The following is a 15294-nucleotide window of genomic DNA, read 5'->3' as shown; positions in this document are numbered from 1 at the left end:
GCAATGCCCTCTATGATCATGTTTATCATTGGGGTTTTCACCATTGTCTCCATAGCATAAATGAATTGTTTTGGATACAATCAAATACAAAACCTCAGCCACACCTGGTAAAAAAAATCTATGAAAATATTAAATTAAATAGAAACACATAGTTTAGCATTTAGCAGGCTGGTTTTTGGCTATTACACAGAAACTAACAAGTGTTTCCAGGTAACTTGTCACAACATTAAAGGGTAAAAAAACGAAATTAAGTTTATTAAGTTATTTACATGGCCGACAAAAGTACAATTATTATTGGTGAAAATGGGCTACTCTCTCAAAAACCAGGGAAGTCTTTAATTTGTAATGTTGGCAGGTACAAATTCTGGAGATGCTCCAAAGATGAATGGATGAATGAATGGAAGACTGATTTTGTTGACACATTATGTTGTGTTCTCATTTCTGAAAATCAGATGTATCCATACAGCCAGAACATTCCCCTGAGTGCTCTCAGTGTCATCTGTCATTATTGTTTAATAAAAATGTTGAACAGTCTTAGACTGTTTTAATGTTGGGAATGGACATAGTTCTCCTTTAAACATATTGTACAGTATGACCTTGAAATAAACTTTGAAACACATTGGTGGATGATTTTCAGCATCATATATAGTAATATAGTAATTACCAATTTTGACTTCCAAGAATTTTCATGACTTTGAATGTGTTGCACTGAAAAGTACCCCAAAATGATGTATTGCTGGAACTTATGTAAAACACACAATAACAAACTGAAGAGGCAGCTGGCCAGTAGAAGGCGCTCATGTGCCGCCCCTCCACTCCCCACATCCTAGACTGAATAACACCGACTTTAAAAGAAGAAGAAAAAACTCACATTATTATCTATCACAATAAACGATAGTATTGTTGATGTTGTTGTTGACTGGAAACAGACAGTTTAATTTCAATGATTTAAAAAAATATATAATGTAATATTTTACTGTACAGTAAATATTTAAGTGCATTTTATTATGAATTTCCAAAGTGAAAAGTCCTGTAAATTTGTGAGAATATACCTAAAGTCCTGTAGAATGAACCTGCAGTGAAATTAGTGACTGGAAACAGACAGTTTAGTTTTAATAATTTTTTTAATACAATGTAATATTTTACTGTACAGTCTATATCTAAAGGCGTTTTACAAAATAAAGTGAACAGTTCTGTGAATATCATGCAATTAATCTTATTTCCATATTTATCTGATATTAGGGCCTGGTTGTGTAACACTTTATTCTGAAAACTGAAAACCGCACGTGGACACAACAAATACATTTTCGGCACGACGCAATTTGATTATTTCACGTAGTGTGTTGATGTAACGTTAATACTTCATCTCCTCTCTGCTGGTAAGAGTTTTATACTGAAAAAAGGTGATAAAGAATACTGCGGTCAAGTGAGCCGTCATTCGCTTCTCCGTAGTCAAGCCAGCCGTCTCTATATAATGTAGTGCGCCCGTATTGTGATATTTACGGTAAATTCACTGAAACCGCTCCAAGCGAGCTGACATGAAGTATAAACACTTTATTGTCATTCTTTATCACCTTTTTTTCAGTATAAAACTCTTGCCAGCAGAGAGGAGATGAAGTCTTAACGTTACATGAACAGTTACATATACAGTAAAATATTACATTATATTTTTAAAAAATCATAAAAATTAAACTGTCTGTTTCCAGTCACTAATTTCACTGCAGGTCCATTCTACAGGACTGCAGGTATATCCTCACACATTTACAGGAATTTTCACTGTAGAAATTCAAAATAAAATGCACTTCAATATTTACTGTACAATAAAAATTTTACATTAAAAATTAATTAAAATTAAACTGTCTGTTTCCAGTCACTAATTTCACTGCAGGTTCATTCTATGGAAACTTAGGTATATTATCACAAAATTACAGCACTTTTCACTGTGGAAATTCATAATAAAATGCACTTCAACTTACTGTACAGTAAAATATTACATTATATTTTTAAAAATTCATAAAAATTAACTGTCTTTAACTGTCATAAACTGTCTGTTTCCAGTCACTAATTCCACTGCAGGTTCATTCTACAGGACTTCAGTTATATTCTCACAAACTTACAGGAAATTTCACTATGGAAATTCATAATAAAATGCATTTGAATATTAACTGTACAGTAAAATATTACATTATATATTTTTTTAAATCATAAAAATTAAACTGTCTGTTTCCAGTCACTAATTTCAACGCAGGTTCATTCTATGGCAGCTAAGGTATATTATCACAAAATTACAGCATTTTTTACTGTGCAAATTCATAATAAAATGCACTTCAATATTTACTGTACATTAAAATATTACATTGTATTTTTAAAAATTCATTAAAATTAGTTTTCAGTAACTAATTTCACTGCAGGTTCATTCTACAGGACTGCAGGTATATCCTCACAAATTTACAGGACTTTTCACTGTGGAAATTCATAATAAAATGCACTTCAATATTTACTGTACATTAAAAATATTACATTAAAAATTAATTAAAATTAAACTGTCTGTTTCCAGTCACTAATTCCACTGCAGGTTCATTCTAGAGGACTTAATTTTAATTAATTTTTAATGTAATATTAAATCTGTGAGGATATACCTGCAGTCCTGTAGAATGGACCTGCAGTGAAATTAGTGACTGGAAACAGACAGTTTGATTTTTATGAATTTTAAAAAAATATAATGTAATATTTTACTGTACAGTAAATATTCAAATGCATTTTATTATGAATTTCCACAGTGAAAAGTGCTGTAATTTTGTGATAATATACCTTAGGTGTCATAGAATGAACCTGCAGTGGAATTAGTGACTGGAAACAGACAGTTTAATTTTAATTAATTTTGAATGTAATATTTTTAATGTACAGTAAATATTGAAGTGCATTTTATTATGAATTTCCACAGTAAAAAGTCCTGTAATTTTGTGATCATATACCTTAGGTGCCATAGAATGAACCTGCAGTGAAATTAGTGACTGGAAACAGACAGTTTCATTTTAATTAATTTTTAATGTAATATTTTTAATTTACAGTAAATATTGAAGTGCATTTTATTATGAATTTCCACAGTGAAAAGTCCTGTTAATTTGTTAGAATATACCTGAAGTCCTGTAGAATGAGTCTGCAGTGAAATTAGTGACTGGAAACAGTCAACTACTAGCCTGGGTATACCCAGACTGCCTTGCGCGCTCGAATTTAATTTCGAACCTCCAGGCAGTCTGGCAACCAGGAAGGAATCTTAGCCCTGTTTTAGGGATCCAATCACAGAGCGGGGAGGGACGGTGAGACGATGACGCGTACTACTCGGCACTTGGAAGCTTTCCGGATCCAACATGGCTGCTGCAGACGCAAAACTCTCTTTAGCTGAAGACGGTGTTTTAAATAGTTTAGAGCGAAAGTTGAAAGGCGAAAGGTCTCTCGGCGGCTCCGCTGTCCCCCGGCTGGTAGCGAGATCACCGGTAGCGGGGCTATTAGCGCCGCACCGACGGTCTCGGCGGCTCGTTGCGCCAAGCCGGTGAGACCGTCGCTCACCGCCGGTGATCTGGCTCCGAATCGGGGGACAGCGGAGCCGCCAGAGACCCGCAGCAGCTTGTTTGTTGACCATAAAATCAGTGGATGTGTGTGGCTGAATGACATGAGGGGGAATAAAGCGTGAAAATAAATAATCTTGGAGAAAGCGAGAACTGGAGAAGCAAAGCAGCAAACAACACTCTCTCACAGACACACACACAACAAACATCCATCTCTGTTGCTCTACTACGTCATCTGGTATAACTGATACGATTGGCTAAGAGCTACCTACAGACGCTTTTGATAGACATTCTAAGCGTCCAATAAACGGCTCTGGAGGATCGTAAACCACACCTCCTCTACGGAGAAATGAACAGCAGGTGTCCAGACCTAATCTCCAATGAGATTTGGGCTGTGTCCCAATGTCAAGGAAGGATGCTCAAACGGCTGGATTTGAAGGACACCACGTCATCGACATCCGCCGAAGGACTGTCCCAATGTCGAGGATGCTCCGGAGGACAGAGTCCTTCTTCTGCCCAAATTGCAAGGATGCATGTGTGTATCCTCCTTGCGCTCCCATTACCCATAAAGCATTGCGCACACCGGTCTACCGGGAGATTTAAAAATGGCGAGCGTAGAAACAGCGACGCTAGCGGCGCAATATGCATTTAAATAAGTATTTACAGTTTACACTGAATGTTATCACATAACTTACAAAACGTGTGTTCAAAGTCAAGCAAAAACATAAACATAAACAAATGCCAGAATATTTGTCTAAAGATAATAAACGTCATCTTGATACATTGCCGGTTAAGTTAATTAATGCCGTCTCAGTCGCTAAAGTTATTGTTTATTAATTTATATTTGTCCGATGATGATGTACTATGTGCAACTGTGCCATTCAGAAAGTTATACATTTCTTTATTGTGTTTACAGGGACCGAAAGTCCGCTATTATCCGTTATTGTTATTTATAATATAATAAATAATAAAAAAATAAAAAATCACAGAATATATTTCCATGATGAATTATGCGCCGCTGCATTCATGGCACTAAGTAGCGGCCGAATTCAGCCAGGATCAGTTAAATATTCAGGTTTAATCCACTTTATGGTTTTTACTTGATAAATCGTGGAGATTCAACCTTCAGCATCTTCTTCCATTTTCACAAATATGTGTCAGAGTGCTGATGCCAGAGATACATTCATGTCGTGAACTGATTTTGAAATTGCGGCGCTGAATTTATTCATTTATTTTTTATTCAACTGATAAGAACAGATACTACACTTGATCTTAGCCAAAAGGCCGACAGCGGCGCTGAAGTTAAGCAGGACGTCCAATTACGCAATGACTCACAGCTACACACTCCGAAGGCTGTCCCATTTGTGCATTACACCAGTCAAATGAAGGACTCTTGCCTTGCCTTCGGAGGACCCGACTCTGAAGGAAGGATCCTACCAAGGAAGGATCCTTGACATTGGGACACAGCTTTGGTCTGGTGTTAGCCAGGCTAGTCAACTACAGTTTAATTTTAATTAATTTTAATATAATGTAATATTTTACTGTACAGTCTATATCTAAAGGCGTTTTACAAAATAAATTGAACAGTTCTGTGAATATCATGCAATTAATCGTATTTCCATATTTATTTATTTATTCCATATCCTCTCTGCTGGTAACAGTTTTATACTGAAAAAATTTGATTAAAAAAATGACAATAAAGTGTTTATCCTTCATGTCAGCTCGCTTGGAGCGGTTTCAGTGAATTTACCGTAAATATCAAAATATGGGAGCACTACATTATATAGAGACGGCTGGCTTGACTACGGAGAAGCGAATGACGGCTCACCTGACCGCAGTGTGTAATTATAATACCCAATTTTCCATTTGTAAAAACAAAAAAGACATTTGTAAAACTGAAAATTCTGTTTGCGAAGTGTGACTCTGCATTTGTGAATCATCAATCTCACACACGCATCTCTTTCCTTAAAGACACATTTTTGAGACGTTCTTGACAAGATCCACACAGATCCACAAACAAATAGCTTGTGATTCACAAATGGCCCGCCATAGGATCTGTAACTTCTGTGTTGGTTTTTACAAATAAATGTGTATTTGTTAAAAAAAAAAAAGGCATTTGTAAAACTGAAAATTCTGCTTGTGAAGTGTGATTCAGCATTTGTGGATCGCCGTATTTTTGAGACATTCTTGTCGACAGAATCCACAAACACACAGTGATTCACAAATGGCCCGCGCTCCTCAACAGTCGGTGGCAGTGTTGTTATGTGCATTGATGGAGCTTTCCTTTGGACTCATTAGTTTCAATTTTGCAGTAACGCCTTGGTACATAAGTAAAACTATTTTTCCTTGCCCTACATTACATTAGCACCTATACTGTGAAAATAAAATGAAAACAATGATAACACTATCGCGACTGTGCCCGTTTGGTTAAGCAGACATTTTTCTGAACGTGGTTTTCACTGATCAAAGTTTTGTTGAGAAACCACAATAAACAAATGATGCCCTTTCTTTCATGTTGGATAGTATGACAGAAGTGATTTCTACAAACACCAAACTGGAAGCAAAGTGATGGAATTAAAAAGTAAAATAAACACAATAAATCATTCTGAAACTAAAATAAAAAAGTATGTTTCTATTATTAATGACCTAATTATCATAATAAACATTAAATCAGTTTGTTTAGCAACTTACCATTCAGTTTGTCTCTGATCAGGATGGGAGGGCGAGTCCTGCTTCAGTGTCCTGTCACTCCTTTATACAGTACACACACACACACACACACACACACACACACACACACACACACACACACACACACACACAACCGGTTTACAATAAGTCAGAGATTTCTCGAGATTTCTCAAAGACTTAATTAATTAATTAATGTTAATGTGTGTGATACTCTGAGGCAGTGCTGTAGTTTCATACATTATATTGTCTCTGAGAATCTACAGATCTTTTTTCATTTTAAGGAGGTGGTACATAGAGGAGAATCAGGCTGATTTCACAGAAATCACATGACCTGCAGAATGACAAAAATAAATCTGCTACACGTCTGTGTGCCTGTGATAAGGATAAAAAACATTTCAAAGGAACAATGTAACATAGTTGACAATGTAATCAGTCATGTTGATCTCAGTTTTGTGCTTTCATTTTTGCAGGATTGGATTTCTGAGAAATTGTCTTAAGGCTAACTACACCAAATTTCCTCTTGGATGGAAGGATCCGGTTATTCTGTTAACCCTCTGAACCTCTGACGTTTTTTTTGCTCTTTTTACATTCTTCTCTCTGTGTCCTTGTATTTCACTGCAATATATATAAAATCTCTATAAATCTATAAGTCCTACAGCTCTATGGAATCAGCAGAATCAGAACAACAAACATGTTTTTGTGCAGAATACCAGTGAGAATGACAGAAATAAAAGAGAAAGTTGAATTTCTCTGATAAATATTTTTTTAATGATTGGAATGAAATAGAATTTATATATCCTACAACACGTTTCCATGTGTCATCAATATAGGAAAAAAATGGTCATATTATGCATACTACTTATATTTTTCTGACCTCTACATTTATATTTTACTTTATTCATATTTGTCACATGACCGTTTGTCTCAGCAGTCATGTCTTCACTAACTAGCTAACTAGTGTTAACAAAAGCGAGATTAATGTTAACAAAAGTGTGTGTGTGTGTGTGTGTTTGTGTGTGTGCCCTCTCTGTGCATGCAAGATGCTTTGATACAATGATAATGTGCTAATATTGTTTTTAAACTATGATTAAACTAAATAAATTCACTGCATCTGCCTAAACTTCCTCTGCCCTATTTAGAGTAAGATTCTATAAACACAAAAATATGTATATTATGTTTTATTGTTTTGTTGCAAAAATCGGTGTCTCTAATAATATCTCTGCAAGTCCTATCAAGGCAGGAGTTTGTTTGAAAGTTTTGTTAACAGCTCAGGTCACGGACATGGTGTGCTGAGAAGAAAAGATAACTGTCTTCTCTGCTTGGTGACATGACGTGTCCACGTATGCAATAAACTGACAAATCAACGGATTTAGGAGGCAACTTCTGGAGACTTCAAACTACATTTTTTATTAAACCTCTGTTAGGATATAGAAAGGGTTCAAGGGAAAGTATACCTGTGTCCTTACTTATTTACTTACTTACTGCCCTTTATGCCTAGTGGCATGTAGGGCAGCAACAAAGGATCTCCACTCCTGTCTGTTTTTCGGGGCGAGCTTTTGGATAGAACTCCAGGTCTGCTTCATGGCTTTCAGTTCTTTCTCCACTGTTCGACACCAGGTCTCTTTGGGTCGTCCTCTCTTTCGAGTGCCTTCAGGTGTCCAGTGTAGAGCGGTTCTTGTGATGTAATCCTGTTCTTTTCGCATGATGTGTCCAATCCATCTCCACCACCTTCTTGTAATAATGGTTTCTATACTTTCTTGGTTTGTCCGAGCAAGTAATTGCTGGTTGGAGATGGTGTAAGGCCAGAAGATACGTAAGATTAGTCTGAGACCTGTGTCCAACCTCCATGAACTGACCAGCCTAATGTTATGTCAGGGACGTGTGGATTAAACCCAGAGACTCTGTAACTGCACATTTCTTGACGTATTGTAATAAAATGAAGTAATACTGAGAACTCGGACGTCTCCTGCTGATCCTTTCCCCATCAAACGATCGGCGCAGAGAAATAGGAGACTTTGTGTTGGAGTCAGATCATTTAATTTTAAATGTTTCCTCAATGCATTTCTCAACAGTCTATTTCTGTCTCTATCTTGTATGTTTTTCTTCTCAATCTTCTTAGAAAGCATGCAAAAGTAGTGGAGCCCATACTCTAACATTTCTTCATCTTGTTAGATAGTAGTTCCCCAGACATGACTAGCAGATTCCTCAGTACCTTAATCTTACTGGAGGCTGATCATTTGATAGCCAATGTTGTGCTGCCACCATGTGGACAAAGTTTGAACTGTAAAGAGTCTTCTCGTTTATTCTAACAGTGCAGAGTGATTACAATCTCCACAACCAGTGACATTCACTAAGAGATATGTGATTGTGTTAAAAAGCCCACCCACTGGACGGGGTTTGCCTAACCCAAGAAGAAATATGTAAAATTTGTAATCACGCTGTCTTGTGGTACCATCCAGATCACATTGCAGAGTCCAGCGCTGAGCATTGCATTTGGCTATTATTCTTTCAATAAATGGTAAACTTTATTCATTTGTTCTGAGTGTTTTGTAAGACCAAGTATAGGAAAAAGAACCCGGGTGAGCGTGGGAGGCTTTAAGAGCTCCATGCTCAACAGACACCATCATCACAGTTTGGTGACAGAAGCTTAAATGTTTTTTATTGTGCAGCATTATTTCTCATGTTTTTTTTTAATATCGGGATAATTTAGGGCATGAAATGTTGCACAAAACATAATGAATGTTTCTGCAGCTTAAAATTCATTTCTAGGTAAATGTCAGGTGATATTGTTCATAAAATGAACATAATTTGACATTTTTTAGGTTTCAAGTGTCAAGACTGTTCATGTTGACTTAAAGGTCCAATGTGTTGAAAATCAGTTGAGATTGAGTTTAGTGTTAGTTATTTACTCTGGGCTGTAAAATAGAAGCTGTGAAAATGTAGCGTTGCTAGCTGCTGCTGTTCCACTAGCTCCTTCCAAGATTTACATGCCAGTCAGAAATGTAGCGATTTGCCACGTCACAAGTGGATGACCAATAGCCATCTAGCTGAAATTAGCATAACCCCGCCCCCTCTCCAGTCAGCTGCGTCATGGAGAGAAGGTGCGAATCGGGAGAGTGTAACATCAATGAAACATCCAGAGAAGAAAAGTGGATGCAGATCATCAAACAAATCACTGCACAGTCTTTCTAAATATAATTTTGGAGACCATCGACCCGTCCTGAGTCAGTGTGTTGGATGTGTACAGCACATTTTACACCAGAGCGGATAAACTTAGCTGCTACATCAGGAGCTGAAGAAGAAAGGCTCCACACAACGACCCAGGACTCTTCAGCAGTCATTCAAACGGTGATTACAATGTTTATAATGTAGTTCACTAAATTAGAGGATCATTTTTACAGGATACAGACTTGCACCTGAGCAGCCACAGCTGAGGGTCTAATAAACATTACAAAACAAAATGATAATACAGCTCAGCAATCCTCCCCAGGTATATGAGAAAGCAAAACATATTGAGATGAAATGTAAAAGCATTTTTTTCTTAAATTCTCACACTGACCGCAGCATAAAGTTTACCCATCAAATGTAACCTCCATCTTTTTGAATGAATCTAATGTGTATATATAGTTTTGTTACATATCTTTGATGTTTACAGTAATTTTATGAATTGTTTGGAGTTCTATGAACTTATTCACTGCATAATTTGAAGCTGATTTGAAAGGTCTTAGAAGAGAAGTACACATGACACAGCAGAGGACAACAGACAACCTTCTGTGTATTAATTTATATCAGAAATGATCGACTTTTTAACATTTAATTTTTCCATCATTCACCTGCTATACTGCTCAGAGCCGAGCTGAAGCTCACTGCTGGACGACTTTTGGAACTTGGTGTGCTGCAGCTATTCTTTACTATTTACTTTATCCAGTAGGTGGTGACATTAAAACATATAACACTGCTTAGAAACAGTTAAAAACACACTCCTATGGGAGGACAGAACACCTGATTTATACACAACAATAAAATGCAAATCAATGTTCATCAATACAACTGTTAACAAGTATTCAACATTAACTATAAACAAATAAAATGGAAGAGTACATAAATAAAGTTCAAAACTGAGAAAGAAGTTAACTATTTAAAACCCTATATTGAAGAATGTAAAGTAGGTTCAGTGTAGATAAATCTAAATGCTTTACAAAAATGTATTTAAACTATCATAATCTAAAAAACTGAAATTCATAGAGCTGCAGATGTAAACCTTTACATTGGTGGCAATGGTGTTAGGACTTTAACACCTAACATGGTGAATCTGTGTTTTCCTTTTGGTTAAACAACACATGCTAATAACTCCTTGTTCAAAATAAAACTTGCGTCTTCACCCCAACACATTTAAGCTTCAGCTTTTCTTGGTCAAAGTCATTTTGAGAAAAATACTCTGCTTTTTTCTGGCACTTGGCAGAGCTCTTTATCAGTTTCACCAACTTGATGTGAATAAGATCACATTTAACCTCACAGCACAACAACAAAAATCAACAACAACTCAATCACATACGCCTTTCTGCAGAACTGTAGCTGTCTGAGCTGATCAGCATTTCTTTAAGGATTACTGTCTGTATTCTTAGACAAATCATCTCCACTTCAGCAGTTGCTTTAAGAACTTAAAACTTAATTAATTGATTAAAAAAGAACTTAAACTATTACTTTAGAGCACAGAAAAAAAAAAAATTTCCCATGGTACGGGGCATGGGTACTTATGTCATCATAAGATAGACTTGGCTATAACCATTAAAAGTCTTGGTCCCATGTGGGCCTTGATCAGTAACACTCACAATCCTGTGTTTTTATACATATCTCAGTGGATGCCTACTTTAGCCAGCGTCTCTGCCTTTGTTCTCATTTCCATCAGGGACTGGACTCTTTGCTTATAGCCTGGCTTGGCCTCAGCTTTCTCTCCCTCAATAAGCATGTCAATGTACTCTGGAGTGGAGAGAGGATTTGGCTTCAGTGCGATCTCTTTAAGTCTGTTTAAACACTTAGCAGAGTCTTTTATCAGTTTCCCCACCATCTCCTCAAGCTTGGCTAACCCGAGTTTAACCTGTTTCTGCAGATTTTCAACTGAATTCTCAAGCTGCTTTCTTTCTTTGAGGACCTCTTTTGTCATCTTCAAGCTTTTGGTCTCTATGACATTCAAAGCAACAAAGAACCTCTTCATGCTTTTTGTCCCCATGTCCCAAAACATCTGATGAAAACCTCCACCTTCATCCTCATCATCATCACTGTTGCAGCCTGCTGCAGATGATTTGTTGTCTGCATACAATGCTGAGTTATCGAATTTGAAGTGAACTGGCAGGCCGCCTTTTGTTTTAGGACATGGGACACCTGCAGCATTGATTGCCTCTAGAACTGGTGGTTTCTGGCCGTCTGCGAATGTCACCAGAATCCGGATGTTTTCTGCCACATCTTTGCCAAAGATTGAGAGCACAGAATCAAACACATATTTCTGTGTTGGTGTGAGTCGTGCTAAAGAAGACTGAGCTACAAAACACACCGCATCGATTTCACTGACCCCATGCTGAGCAGAGAAGAGATTACGTAGTTGTTCTACAATCATCTTGTCTCTCTCTATGCCTCTTGTATCTCCAAAGCCTGGAGTGTCAACAACGGTCAGTGAGTAGGGGATTTTAAACCCCTCTTGGTGGTTGATTTTGTACACAGTGACTTCAGAGGTCTGGCTCTCAGCTTGTGATCTCGACTGATCCTCATTAATCAATTTAAATCTGAATTTGTCGTTCCACTCTACACCAACAATGTAGTTGATCATTCCGTTGATCAGAGTGGACTTTCCTGATGCGGCCGCTCCAAGAACCATTATTGTGCGATTTTGCCTTGTACTTTTTTGGCCAAAACTGTATCTTCGGCATCCATCTATGTCCTTACCATCTTCTGTTAGAGGGAGTTTGTAAACTGAGGGAGATTCAGAATTGATCCTTTTGCTTTTACTTTTGAGGAACTCTTTTGAGGAAAATGTGCTGACATTAACAGAGATGCTTTCTTTGCTTCTGCCAGCTACACCACAATCACATCTGACCCTGACAACATATTCTGTCTCTGACTGAAGCCCTGAAATGATCGCCTTTTCACCTCTCAGCATCATTTGGTTCCATTGGAGATCTTCCTCGTTGGCTGTTTTGGTGTACTCCACGATGTAACTCAAAATGTGGACATCTTGTCCAAGCTGAGCAGGTTTCTCCCAGCTAACTGATATCTCACTTGAATTTGGTTCAACTTGAGGTTTTCCAGGAGGACTGCAGGGTAACGTTTTAACTGAACCACTGACTTCACTGGCTGGTCCAACCCCTGTTGAGGTCACTGCTCTGCATCTGAACACGTACTCTGTGTTTGGACTCAGATCTCTCACTGTGACTTCTTCAGCTTTTGGTGCTGTCTCCTGTTTCCATCCATCCTCTCCACTGACACGATACTCAACTGAGTAGGAGGTGATGTTCTCGGCTCCGAATCTGGGTGGAGAAACCTTCAGGGTCACACTATCATGGTTTATATCTCCTACTGTTACTGTTTCAGGCTTTGAGGGCGGCTCAAAGTTGTCATTGGCTGAAAAGCCATCTGTGTAAAGGTAGATGCTTGAACCTTTGTGTTTCTCATCTGTTAAGCCCACTATCAGGAACTTAATGTTCTTGTTCTCTTTGTTGGCCTCTGCAAAGTCACTGAAGAGCTTTGCTTTACGCCTTATTGAATCTGTGACTTCTCTTGAGCTGTACCATTGCTCCTTCTCCACATCATGAGTATGTGGACCTTGAGGGTCGTCTAGTTTGGGTGTTTGTTCTAAGTAGTTGGATAAAGCTGAGAGGTACAGTTCAGTATTTCCCAGTGAGGTGAAAGCAAAACACACAGCATGCTCAGCACTGAGGCTTTCTTTGTACAGGTGATTTTGTGACAGGATGATCTTGGTGTTTTTCATCATGTTGGTTAAAAACATTAAGGTGTCAACTTCTCTCTCTTTACAGTCCATCCACTCATTCAGGCTTTTGCTGTTGAAGGGAGAAGAATATCTCTTCTTCAGGATCTCTGCGAGGACAGCCTCCTCTTCTCCTCCTCCTCGGATTGATGGAAGTTTCTTTGCCAAGGTTCGTTGGAACTCCATCTTGAACTCTGAGCACATCTGTTTGAACTGTTTTATCTTCTTGCTGATCTGTGGGAACTGCTGTGCAGTGGTGGTTCTCAGTGCATCATTGCACCTCATTTCCAGCTCACTGAAGTCCTCCAGGACTCTCTGTGATTCTTCGACTAATCTGATACTTATCTGACGGACAAGTTTAGCAGCAGAAGAATCTAAAGTTGTTAGTGGCAACAGCCAGACCTTAACTGGTACGGCGTTCTCTCCGTTAGGCCCCAACAATGTTGGCAGACTTTGGTAAACTTGTACTGCATCCCGAAAGGACACAGGATTTTTTTCAATAGAAAAGTCTCCATGGAATTTGCAGGAGAATTTCTCAACGTTTTCTCTCTCCTTGTCTTCCATTTTCAGTGAACCTTCACCCTCTACTGCAAGGCATGGAATCTTCTTGATCATCACCTTCAAGTTCCCCTGAATGTCTTGATGATTTTCGTTTTCAGACACCTCACGGTCAAAGACAAAGAAGGCTTGTGCCCCGTAGAGAATACCTGTGACTACATGTGTTGCTAACCCTTGATCGAAGACATACGGATGCTTCATGTTGCCTCTACCAAGATGATTCATGGACAGTTGGTGGAACTTTGTGGTAGTTTTGTACTTCAGAGTTACTCTGGCCTGATTTTTGGAAGTCTTATGATCATTCAAGTATTTGGCTGATCCATCAACCTTAACCAGCCCACCCAAAAAACTTGCTTTCAGTGATGCTTCCACCTTAAGTGCTGAAGATTTGTCCTCAATTGATTCAGATGCAACCATCTCAAAGTCACTGCTTGGGTTTGGTCTTTCTCTTGTATCTTTTTCCAGATCATCATGGTCCCACAGTGTCATGCCTGACAAAAAGAAGTGATGAAGTTAAACTCCCCTTCAGTGCATGGTAATAAAGCTTGGCTATTCGAAACAAGAAGAGAAGAGAAACACTAAGACTAAAAGCAAAAAAATTAAAAAATAAAAAAGTTTTTCTTTCAAGAAGCTCTTTCAGTGTTCTATTGAAGAGAGGATCAATTCACAATTTTAAAAAAGGGGGTGGGGGGTCGGAGGAGGGCATTCATAGTGAATTATAATGCTTATTATTTATGAGTTCGACTGTCTTATGGAAGCTCTTGACTAGTTATAACCTAGACGTCAACTATGATATACAGTACGCTATAATAGTTCATGCAGTATAATAAGTTACCATTGTTCTGCATTAAATACAATGAAGTACACACTGATAATAATGCACGCTTTATCATAACGTTTCAAAAATAATCCATGCTTTGTCAAACAGTGATTATTGAAAGTGATACCAATATAAATTCTTCCAACCTTTAAAACATGTTGGTAATCTCATGCAGGAAAAAAAGTGGCACATGATGTGTTGGGTTCACTTGTAAGACACAAAAAAGAGGCACTGAATTCATGCCAAAAAACTCTCTTGAACCACATAAGGATTCAAGGTTTTCAACTTCAGACTTAAATTAAATCCTTTTTTCCCTTTTAAACAGTATAAATTGTATGTGTATTTTCAGATATCATTTGGCTTGGCCTGTAGCAGGTCAACTACCTCAAGCTTGTATGAGTTCATTTGCACTATAATTTCCTGGCTTGGAGTTTTATCAAGATAAACTTGGCTTTCTTATTGTTAGGTTACCATGCCTAAATATTTACAATAAAATAAGCAGACCGTTTCTGCATGCAGTTGCATGTTATAACTTTACATACCAGGGACCAGCACATCCTGGCGGCAGTCGTACAACATCCCAAGGCTGAATGGCCGGCCGAGCGCCGCCACCTCTATCGTTCTGCTGGCTCCTGGATCCATCTCTTGATCTAGACTACAGAAATCAGAAAATATGT

General features: G+C 37.9%; 1 protein-coding gene and 1 pseudogene across 1 annotated transcript; both read right to left on the bottom strand.

Moving 5' to 3' along the window:
- Positions 1-4746: 4746 nt before the first annotated feature.
- Positions 4747-4864, bottom strand: LOC131981150 (U2 spliceosomal RNA; annotated as a pseudogene).
- A 4916-nt stretch (positions 4865-9780) lies between these two features.
- Positions 9781-15277, bottom strand: LOC131980820 (uncharacterized). Its single transcript, XM_059345125.1, has 2 exons — positions 15160-15277; positions 9781-14288 (listed from the first exon to the last, which is right to left on the bottom strand). Exons 1-2 carry the CDS (start codon positions 15257-15259, stop codon positions 11116-11118), a joined length of 3273 nt encoding a protein of 1090 aa, XP_059201108.1. The 5' UTR covers positions 15260-15277; the 3' UTR covers positions 9781-11115.
- Positions 15278-15294: the final 17 nt, after the last annotated feature.

The sequence above is a fragment of the Centropristis striata genome, chromosome 11 (assembly GCF_030273125.1).
Source record: "Centropristis striata isolate RG_2023a ecotype Rhode Island chromosome 11, C.striata_1.0, whole genome shotgun sequence".
Lineage (NCBI taxonomy): Eukaryota > Metazoa > Chordata > Actinopteri > Perciformes > Serranidae > Centropristis > Centropristis striata.
This window is presented reverse-complemented; position numbering and strand designations above follow the sequence as displayed.

Coding starts and splice junctions, on each gene's coding strand:
- LOC131980820 (XM_059345125.1), bottom strand. CDS start 15,259: ATGGATCCAGGAGCCAGCAGAACGATAGAGGTGGCGGCGCTCGGCCGG. Junction 14,289..15,159: donor CCAGGATGTGCTGGTCCCTG/GTATGTAAAGTT, acceptor TCTTTTTGTCAG/GCATGACACTGTGGGACCAT.